This window comes from Sinocyclocheilus anshuiensis, unplaced genomic scaffold (assembly GCF_001515605.1).
Source record: "Sinocyclocheilus anshuiensis isolate Anshui unplaced genomic scaffold, SAMN03320099.WGS_v1.1 scaffold124, whole genome shotgun sequence".
NCBI lineage: Eukaryota > Metazoa > Chordata > Actinopteri > Cypriniformes > Cyprinidae > Sinocyclocheilus > Sinocyclocheilus anshuiensis.
The window spans coordinates 376,853-388,209 of NW_015554082.1; the positions used below are offsets into that span (position 1 = coordinate 376,853).

The following is an 11,357-nucleotide window of genomic DNA, read 5'->3' on the forward strand; positions in this document are numbered from 1 at the left end:
AGCACTCAATTCAGCATGTATTCGTGTTTGTGTGTGCTGTCTGCGTCACTCATAGCACGTGCCTATATCGTGCGCTATATCGAACATTTTTTATATCGATATCGAAGAAGGTGTACCGTCGATAAATATTAATACCGTTTTATCGCCCAGGCCTATAGATAGGTTTACTCTGCATTTCTTCTTGCTTTTTTGTCTAGTGTGGAGGATGCTGGGCCTTCAGTGTGGTGGAGGCCATTGAAACGGTATCTGCTAAAGATGGTGGAAAACTGCAGCAGCTCAGTGTGCAGCAGGTTATAGACTGCTCTTATGAAAACGAGGGCTGTAATGGTGGATCTCCTGTTGGAGCTCTGGATTGGTTGGCGCAGGTGCTGTCATCTGCTTTCTCTTTTTCTTGTGATGATATAACTGGGCAAGATTAAAGGTGCTGTAGGAGATCTTGGGAAATGCTAACTTTATCATATATATGTATATATGTGTGTGTGTGTGTGTGACCCTGGACCACAAAACCAGTCATAAGGGTCAGTTTTTTTTACATTTTTGAGATTTATACATCATCTGCTGAATAAATAAGCGTTCCATTGATGTATGGTTTGTTAGGATAGGACAATATTTGGCTGAGATACAACTATTTGAAAATCTGGAATCTGAGGGTGCGAAAGAAATGAAAATATTGAGGAAAATCTCCTTTAAAGTTGTCCAAATGAAGTCCTTAGCAATGCATATTACTACTCGAAAACTTTTGATATATTTACGGTAGGAAATTTACAAAATATCTTCATGGAACATGATCTTTACTTAATATCCTAATGATTTTAGGACATTCATCCAGAACGCTGCTGCCAGGATTCTGACTAGAACCAGAAAATCTGAGCATATCACACCAGTCCTCAGGTCCTTACACTGGCTTCCAGTTACATTTAGGATTGATTTTAAAGTACTTTTACTCGTTTATAAATCACTCAATGGCCTAGGACCTAAATACATTGCAGATATGCTCACTGAATATAAACCTAACAGACCACTCAGATCATTAGGATCGAGTCATTTAGAAATACCAAGGTTTCACACAAAACAAGGGGAGTCCGCTTTTAGCTATTTTGCCGCCCACAGTTGGAACCTGCTTCCAGAAGAGATCAGAAGTGCTAAAACATTAGTCACATTTAAATCTAGACTCAAAACTCATCAGTTTAGCTGTGCATTTATTGAATGAGCATGTTCGAACTGATTGCACTGTATTTTCTGTGTTTTATGCAATCCGAACTGATTGCACTGTATTTTATGTATAATCATTTTCTATTTTTAACTGTTTTAAATTCATTTTAAATCAATTTTTAAATCATTTCCAAAGTTTTTACATTTTAAATTTAAGTTTTTAAAAAAAATTGGCATAGAAGAAAAATCGATAATTTTGACCCATACAATGTATTGTTGGCTATTGCTACAAATATATCTGTGCTACTTATGACTGGTTTTGTGGTCCAGGGTCACATATAATACTATTATCATTATTATTATTATTAAAATAGAAACCGTTTATTTTAAATTGTAACAATATTTCACAATGTTACAGTTTTTACTTCAATTTTGATTAAAAAATCTTACAGACCCCAAATTTTAAACGGTTGTGCAACAAAGTTTGTACAGGTTATTATTATCCTATTATCATTATTTTATATTTCTTCAATTTGCAAACAAGACACTTGGAATCTTACAGCTGATTAAAAGCAGTAATTATGTTGGTCAGATCTGTGATATGTATTGTGAAGAAGCTTTTAAATGACACCTTTTTTTGAGAAGCTTCTTAATTAGTATTTTAATAAGGGTGTTAATTAATTAGCTAGCTGCAGCAGTTTTGAGAGGGTTAAAACTTGAAAGTGAAAAAAAAAAAAAGAATTTGTTCGTTCCAGCCACAACAAGCTGCTGATTAAAGGTGTTTATCATCCCAGAAATTCCATAATTGGCACATTCTCATATCCTGTTTTGTGTATCCTTTTTCAGACCAAACTGAAGTTGGTGAATGAGGCGAAGTATCCCTTCAAAGACATGGCTGGGATCTGCCAGTACTTTCCTCAGTCTCACGCTGGAGTGGCAGTGAGGAATTACTCAGCTTATGACTTCAGGTAATGGATGTAGCATGCAGATGGCTTGAGCTTTACATCAACAGTCAGCTGTGCCATTGCATTAAGAGCAGTGTAGACCTCATGTACTATTCAAATTCAAGGTTGAAGTTTGTCGGGATGTGGGCCAATGTTTTATGTTTACTCATCTGTTCTTGTCAACTCTGTTTGCAACTCAGGGTCAGGTGCTGAACGGCCACTGACTGTACACTCACAAAGCTCACGGACCACTGGTCAAATACCAAACCAAACACTTCTGACCTGTGCTTCGTTGTCTTACATTTGTGCCAGATGTCACTCTGTGTCTTACATAGTGTTCTTATTGTGACAAGATAGTTTTTGTCTTAACCAACTGGGTCAACCAGCGAGCCGGTTTGCATGGTTTGGTTTCAAAAGTGACAACAAAGACTTTTGAACTTTCTATTAATCTAAAAATCCTGAAAGCTATGTTTCACAGTTTCCACAAAAATATTAAGCAGCACAACTGCTTTCAATGTTGATAATAATACAAAATGTTTCTTGAACACCCAATCAGCATATTAGGATGATTTCTGAATGATGTGACTCTAAAGACTGGAGTAATGATGCTGAAAATTCAGCTTTACCATCACAGGAATAAATTACAGTTGAAAGTATATTGAAATAGAAAACAGTTATTTTAAATTGTGCAGTATTTTTGTGTTCAATTTGGAAATTAACTAGTAATCAATTAAGTAAATCTAAGTATTGTGCCCATGGGATTGTTACAGTTGAAGTCAAAAGTTTACATACACCTTGCAGAATTTGCAGAATGTTAATTATTTTACCAAAATAAGAGGGAACATACAAAATTCATGTTATTGTTTATTTAGTACTGACCTGAATAAGATATTTCACATAAAATGTTTACATACAGTCCACAAGAGAAAATAATAGTTGAATTTATAAAAATGTCCCAGTTCAAAAGTTTACATCCCCTTGATTCTTTATACTGTGTTGTTTACCTGAATGATTCACAGCTGTGTTTTTTTGTTTAGTGATATTTGTTCATGAGTCCCTTGTTTGTCCTGAACAGTTAAACTTACTGCTGTTCTTCAGAAAAATCCTTCAGGTCCCACAAATTCTTTGGTTTCCCAGCATTTCTGTGTATTTTAACCCTTTCCAACAATGACTGTATGATTCTGAGATCCATCTTTTTACACTGAGGACAACTGAGGGACTCATATGAAAACTTTTTGAATTTGAAGATCAGAGTAAATGTAACTTATTTTGTCTCCTGGAAAACATGAATGTATCTTCTGAAGGGCAGTACTAATGAAACAAATATATTTAGGCAAAATAAGAAAAATGTACACATCTTCATTCTGTTCAAAAGTATTCTTTCTCTGTTCAAAAGGCTCTTAATGCATGGTTTTTCCTTCTGGAGCATCTGTGAGCATTTAAACCTTCTGTAATATTTGCATATGAGTCCCTCAGTTGTCCTCAGTGTAAAAAGATGGATCTCAGAATCATACAGTCATTGTTGGAAAGGGTTCAAATACACAAAAATGCTGGAAAACCAAAGAATTTGTGGGACCTGAAGGATTTTTCTGAAGAACAGCAGTAAGGTTAACTGTTCAGGACAAACAAGGGACTCATGAACAACTATCACTAAACAAAAAAACACTGCTGTGGATCATCCAGGTAACTACACAGTATAAAGAATCAAGGGGATGTAAACGTTTGAACGTTTGTTTTTATAAATTCAACTTTTATTTCCTCTTGTGGACTGTATGTAAAAATCTTTTATGTGAAATATCTTATTCAGGTCAGTACTAAATAAACAATAACATGCATTTTGTATGATCCCTCTTATTTTGGTAAAATAATTAACATTTTGCAGATTCTGCATGGTGTATGTAAACTTTTGACTTCAAGTGTATGTTGTTGTAGTGGACAGGAGGAGGTGATGATGAGTGTGCTGGTGGAGTCGGGGCCTCTTGTTGTCATTGTGGATGCCATCAGCTGGCAGGATTACCTGGGCGGCATCATTCAGCACCATTGCTCCAGCCACAACGCCAACCATGCCGTCCTGATAACCGGTTATGATACCACAGGTACACACACACAGACACGGGTGGTTAAACACTCTTTACTTGTGCCTCAGAGCATATAAAGGTTCAGAGCGCTGGCCTTCACGGATTACGTCCTGTCAAGGGCACAAAATTGAGCAGACACTGGCAAACACTGGCTGTGCGCCAACATCCCAGAAAACTGCCTGATGTGTCTGCACTATAATCAGCAAGCTGTCCGCAGCATTTATCCTCTGTGATGATTTGTTTTCTCTTGTTTGTTTACTAGTTTAAATTAGGTACTTTCAGGGTAAAGTAGAGAAATTGATGCTTCGTGTCATGCCAAAACTGTTGCTGCGAGCATTATCAATCATTTCATACCGTTATACTATGTAGAATGACTTGTTATTAATCATTTCCCATTTTAGGGTATATTTTCAATGATGTGTCTTCATATTTTGTCACAGGGGAAGTGCCGTATTGGATAGTACGCAATTCATGGGGGACCTCATGGGGTGACAATGGATATGCATATATAAAAATAGGGAATGACATGTGTGGTAAGTTTATATAGTGACCCACTTTTAATGCTTTTTTACCTTGTTGACAGTCACAGTGATACACGCAATACATTCTGCTGCTGTGAGGCATTGTGTGCATTCATAAATATTCATGAAATTTTTGGACTTTGGCAAACAGTCAATACTGTGTGTAATGTAAAAATCCAATCATAAATGCTTAATTGATCATGTTTAAATTCATATCAGATGATTTGGAAATGATGTAGCGAGGTTATTTTGAAGTCGTGATCTTGTTTGTCAGTTGCTTTGAATGACTTTATGCAATGTCAGATGACACTCAACAGCCACTCTTTCTCTTTTCCCAGGCATTGCGGACAACGTTGCTGCTGTTTTTGTGTAATTGTCAATAATCTTTGTACTTCCGTGAAAAGACCGTGGCAGATCGACATTTAAAAATATCACCCTCAGGATGGAAATCCTCCGGTGTAGCTGATGAGAATTGTAAAAATTATCACGGGGATGTGGATAACAAATCCTATTGCCTCTCGAATGCAAAACAAGTACGCTGCTCTTTGAGCTAATACACCACATTCCTAATCCCAGCCACTGTAGCCCAAAATAATCGCAGTCAGAGCCGCATTCTATTTTAGTTATCACACACCAGCTAGATTTGTCCATAAGTATGTTTTAATCTGTAGAAAACACTGTTGGTGAATACAAGTGCACAACTGAACACGTATTGTATTGTGACATTGCACTGATATAGGACACAAGTGAACTCATCTGCAAAAATGTGAAAATATTATTAGATGTGAATACTAATTACAGCCCTAAAGAGTTTTGCAAGAAAAAGTGCTTATTACTACAGCATGTACCAGATATTTAAAAAGTTCTGCTTTTATAAAAATGTTTAACTACAAAGTTTACTTTTTATTCTGTTTTATAGTTTTGCATTTGCTAATGCATTTTAAAAATAATCAGAAATGTTTATGTATAGTATATAAACACTATTCTATCCAAGTTTACATTTTGACAAAAAAACATTGTCTATTTTATTTTTTTTTTTTTCAAATAAACAAGAAGTTTCTCTATAGGTGTGTATTTTATTTACAAAACAGAAATCAGTTTATTACATGTTAAAATATTATATTATATTGACAATATATACACAAGTGCATCAACAGTTTTACTGATGTAGATATTTTGTCGACACTGTTGTTAAATTGACTTTTCATATTCATATCTTTTCAATTCATATTCTAGAACTTCTGTAAAATCAGCACAGCTTTGTAGCCTCTCATTCTGTCATTTAAAAAGTTTTTGGTGACAAATCTTGGTGATGGTGGACTTGTGAGGTGTGAAGCTTTTTTTTTTTCTTCTGTACTCTGCAAACGCTGTCCATCCTTTCCTCATCCCTCCATCTGTTTAGTCTGAGTCATCGCTGCTGCTGCAGTAGGAGCTGTCGCAGCATTCGGCCATGTACAGGAAGGTGTGCTCACTCGGGTCCAGCTTGGGAACCCACTCCCTCGGAACCAGGAAGGTGGCCAGGTTAAACAGATCCACAAACACCTTGTAGCGATCACTGGCAAAACATACATAAGGCTTATCAATACATCCTGTTCTTGTTTTTAAGTGGTTTGTGTTTAGAAGGTTTGCATATTGCTGCCAATTCACATCTCATTTTTCAGCATTGTTTCACATGGATAATTTCAACAGATGCAGTGTGTTTCATCTGAAGACTGGATTTGTCCCAGATTATTTGGCCTACCTGACAGTGGAGCGCAGGTACTGATACTGATAGCCTGATGAGCCACCTGTGCCGTCTTTACTGCCAATCATTCTGTGCACCATACACACGTGGTTGTCTAGGGGAAAATTCCAGCATAAATTATGCAGGAAGTAAAATAAAATCATTATTGATATGCAAAAGAAAATCTTTAGTTCTCTTTTATTCAGTGTTGACATTCCTAATAGGCTTTGCCCCGCAGGGTGTTTTAGGTCAGGTTTATTTGTTGTCCTGATGCTTTATGTTTTCAGTGGTGTCACATACATCTCCATTTTGTCATGAGGGTGTCGATGTCCATCAGAGATGTCAGTAGCTGGAAAGGAACCTGAAATCGAGGCTCCTCCCTGAGAGCAGATGGCGATAAGTTGAGTTACAAATGAGCTATCAGAAAACATTTTCAGGAAAAGTACCATGGTATTGTTTTAAGTGGAGTATCATGTAAATAGTAAATAAATGGCAAGTATCATTCAGTACCATGACATATGCCAAGAAGTACCATATTACATCTGATTTTAAAAGTATATTTGTAAATGTTAAGGTAATGTTTTGTAGTAGGCCTATCTTTCAGACGAGTCAAATTTAACTTGGGTTGGTTTTCAAATATGTAAGTTTTCAACACTATAGCAATACCAATAACATGAACTAACAATGAACAATGCTTTTACAATATTTATTTATCTTGGTTAATGTTAATTTCTACATACAGTTCTATATTTTTAGCACACACACACACACACACACACACATATATATATATATATATATATATATATTGTTAATTGTAAACTACTGTTCAATGTTAGTGTTACCTAATGCATTAAAAGTTAATATACACTACTATTCTTAATGATTTTATTCAGCAAAAAAAATATTTAAAGTGCCCCCATCATGGAGTTTTGAAAATTACCTTTCATGCAGTGTGTAACACAGCTCTAAGTGAATGAAAACTTTCTGCAAAGTTTTAAATCTGAAAGTGCACCGTGTATAAAGTTATAGTCTCTCAAAAGAAAGAGTCGACTCTGAATCATTGAAACCAGTAGTCTTTAAACAAATACCAAGCAGTTTCATGTTGACTCAACATGAAACATTAGCATATTTCCCGCCCACTTGTTGGTCTTTTCGCGTTGGTCTGAATGAAAATGCAAGTTCATTATTTGCTACTAGGTGCCACTTTTGGAGCGGTAAAAATAGCGGTTTCCCGGTAACGGCTGTACACAAAGCAGCACTGTGCTCACAAACGCTGCTTTATCAGGCATTACAGGCAAGGACCAATCACCGCAGATTAGCAGCACGCAAAGGAGGGGTTTGGAAAAATGAATCGTTGAGCGAATCGTTTGGGAGTCGTTGAGCAAATAAGGTAAAAAATAAATGCATATTATAAGACAATGAAAGTGTTTTTTGACCTTGCATGCATGTCAGCCTGTTGTTGGGGACTCCCAAAACCAAAATATGAACCTTTCATTAGGCCCAAAATAGGCTGGGGCACTTTAAATTGGTCGAAAGAGACAGTTAAAACATGTATATTGTTACAAAAGATTTATACAGTATGAAAATGATGTTCTTTTGAACTTTCATCAAAGAACCCTGAAAATTATTTCACAATTGATAAGAAGACATGTTTCTTGAAGATCAAATCAGCATATTCGAATGATTTCTGATGGATCATGACACTGAAGACTGGAGAAATGGCTGATGGCTTTGCCGTCACAGAAATAAATTATATTTTAAAATATATTTAAATAGAAAACAGTTATTTAAAATTGTAAAAATATTTCAAAACATTACTATTACCTCTTTTTTTTTCTTTTTTTTTTACGAAGCCTTGTTGAGCATAAGAGTCATAGAACAGCATCTTTTAACTGATTTTGTGAGTAAATTAGCAGGTCGTCCTGCAGATAGATGTACCTGTAGAAGTAGATCATCAGTGCTCCTTGCAGTGCTTTATAGGACAGCCTCCTCTGACCTGCACAGACAGAAGATATTCACTTGTAACCACTAGAGGATTTGTCACTTGACATTGTATCTCTGCAGCGTCTCGAGAGCTGTGATCATGTCTTTTCACATCAAAGAGCGATAAGAAAATGTCTCTCTGCTTAATGAGCTCGGCCATCATCTCCTCTTTCATCTCTGAGGCTGGTTTTTGCTATTAAGAGTAAACAAGAGTTGTCACTTACAACTTCGATGTGAGCATTGCACAGAATTATCCAGGGATCCTCCACATACCTCTATTTGTTCCTTCTCTCTCCTGAGCCCCTCAAAAATATTGGTTTCCAGTTTCCCCCAAAAATTAAAGCCATCTTCCTCCAAGCCGGGCGTTCTCTCCAGCCATTGCTGGAAAGTATTGATTGCTTATGAGAAATGTTAATCAGCAGGTTGCTGTCTGTTAGATTAACCCTGACTTGATATATAAATTGGCTACGTAACCTATTCCTCTCTGAATACCAATAACCTGCAATGAAATCCAGTAAGTTATGGTTCTTGTGCTGAATTTCATTGATTAATACAGTATTCATGACTTCACAGCTAATATTTCATCTTATAATGTCATTTCCCTTAGGTTTACCTCCACTAACTGCAGCAGCATGGGCTCCTGCTCTGAATGCAGGAGCAGCTCACTTTCCTGGTCACGGAAATTGTCCCGGTAATGCCTTCTGTTGTAGGGGACCCTCTGGTTGTGCGGGACCCCAATCTTGTTTTCCAACAGTCGAAACTGCAGACTCTGGAAGCCTGAAGCAGGTGAGAGATATTCCCTGTGTACAAAAAAACGCAGATCAATCGAGCTAAATGCAATTATGCTAAACACTGCCATTGATTTTGATTTAACAAATTAGTGCCATCTAATGCTTATTTACTGAGTTAGCTATCTCCTGTCTCTTGAGTGGTAGCACATTTCCAACAGCAAGTTTGCCCAAACAATTCTGTTATCCAGGAAATGTAATACTTGTTTTCAGTAATTGTTTGGCAGTGAGACTTAATCACTGTTTCCACAGAAATATTAAGAAGCCCAACTGTTTTCAGTTTTAATAATAATAATAATAATAAATGTTTCTTGAGCATAAATTTGGCATATTACAATGATTAACACTGAAGACTGGAGTAATGACTGCTGGAAATTCAGCTTTACCATCAAAGGAATAAATTGCAATTCAAAATATATTAAAATAGAAAACATTTATTTTCAATTTTGAATGATATTTCACAATATTACAGCTTTAGCGAACATAAGAGACTTCTTACAAAAAACATACAATTTTTTTTACCAACCTTTTGAATACTAATGCAGAATAGCACAAAATAAAAGATAACAACATTAAAATAATTGCCCTGGTTCTGTCTGAATTGGTGTTTTATTTTCAGATATTTATGAAAATCATTCATCATCTCTCGCCAATCTCTTCTTTGTGCCCTGTCAGCATGAACCTTCATTAGATGTAACATTCTCATTAAAAATGGTCTTTAACAAATTTTTAATAGGTGACTTATTAAATCTTAATCGTGTTACATTGATTAAAAGCAAGCCCATTCAAGTTAGGGAGCTAAATCTGATAACTACAGCTGTTCGCAACCTAGTAACACAAGTCTTCATGTTTGAGGCTACTCACATGTCCACTGATGAAGATTTCTCTCACTGAGTCCAGCTCCCACAGAACTTGTTTAAACCACAGTTCATATGCTGCAATCCAAGGAATGAGTTAATCATTTCTTCAGGTTACATGTGAAAAGTCATTACATTTCAAGCGTAATGTACTGAGGTACTGCCATTGAACTCCAAGGTTATGAAAGTCATTACATTTCAGCATGTATTTATTTATGCACGTATTATGTGCATGAGTTTGAGTAATGCTGGATTTACTGGTGTGGTAGATGCTTGATTGTTGACGTTAAATCAGATACAGAACACGGGTTACATGTTGTCGAGTTTTTGAGTTAGTCTTGCCTATTTTTGTCTGCAGTGAAACTTGTCAACATTCAGCTTTATAAACGGGGAAATGAGCATTTTTTGCCTGCCGTGTTTTGGGAGCGTTCATTGGAGAGAGGCTAAGACTGATTTGCCCGAAGGCTGTTTAGCGTTTGTTTGGCTCACCTTGATGTGTGACGATGAACAGATGTTCGTCATGGATCTTGTTTCCCTTCAGCTCACTTTGAAGCACCTGAGATGTCACTATTTTATCCAGCTGGGGATGAGAGAACATTTTTGTTTCATGGAAAGCAAGCCGAAAAAGTCTGAAATTACCATTTTTAAAATAGAACATAAAACTAACTAACTAGTTCACTCTTTGCCATTAAAATCTGAAATGCATGCATTTCCCAGTGTTAATTAAGTTGGCAACTAAGGAAGAATCACATGGTGTTCTGAACATACAGACCATTATAATAAACTTTAGATTCCAGGGCTGCTCGCCAATTAATCATGAACTATTTTAGGGGAAGCTATGCTTTACGCTTATTAAAACATATAAAAATATCATTAATAAGCATGAGCTAATGTGTAGTTTACCTGCAGATAGTCACCGTAAATACGACCTCCTTTGCTGGCCTTATTAACTCCAGTCTGAGAATCATCATTCTCATCTTCTTTCAGATGCTGCTTACTGGTTGACCTGTATTTTCATCAAATGCATCAACAGCAAAGACACTTTTGTGTACAACACTCAGTGTAGGTTTGTCGTCTGGTTTCAGATATGGCAGAAACATTATCTTCTACATTTAAGGGAGAATTGTGGCTTTGAGATTATCAGTATCATCTAAATATGTTGAATGCTTAAAATACATACACAAATTTCTTCTGAAAATAAGGACATCCACTCATGGCTGAAATGTAAATATGAGACAAGCCGGATTGTTTTCGTTCCCTCCACTTCAAAAAGGCAGATCTCAAGGATGTTGAGACGTTTTATAACGT

At 36.3% G+C, this 11,357-nt stretch overlaps 2 protein-coding genes across 2 annotated transcripts in view; one reads left to right on the forward strand and one right to left on the reverse strand.

The window, feature by feature from the left end:
- The window catches only part of LOC107669075 (cathepsin O-like), a 7,874-nt gene extending 2,165 nt beyond the window's left edge, over positions 1–5,709 (forward strand). The window contains exons 4-8 of the mRNA XM_016461170.1: positions 198–365; positions 1,999–2,120; positions 4,029–4,192; positions 4,615–4,707; positions 5,034–5,709. Coding sequence (XP_016316656.1) covers positions 198–365; positions 1,999–2,120; positions 4,029–4,192; positions 4,615–4,707; positions 5,034–5,068 — 582 coding nt within the window. The 3' untranslated portion in view covers positions 5,069–5,709. The remainder of the gene's footprint in view (positions 1–197; positions 366–1,998; positions 2,121–4,028; positions 4,193–4,614; positions 4,708–5,033) is intronic.
- A 51-nt stretch (positions 5,710–5,760) lies between these two features.
- Positions 5,761–11,322, reverse strand: LOC107669055 (tryptophan 2,3-dioxygenase A-like). The gene is made up of 11 exons (XM_016461153.1): positions 11,230–11,322; positions 10,953–11,055; positions 10,539–10,629; positions 10,029–10,127; positions 9,018–9,271; positions 8,678–8,785; positions 8,498–8,597; positions 8,360–8,429; positions 6,719–6,798; positions 6,437–6,533; positions 5,761–6,250 (listed from the first exon to the last, which is right to left on the reverse strand). The coding sequence occupies exons 1-11, from the start codon at positions 11,262–11,264 to the stop codon at positions 6,094–6,096; spliced, it is 1,194 nt and encodes a 397-aa protein (XP_016316639.1). The 5' UTR covers positions 11,265–11,322; the 3' UTR covers positions 5,761–6,093.
- Positions 11,323–11,357: the final 35 nt, after the last annotated feature.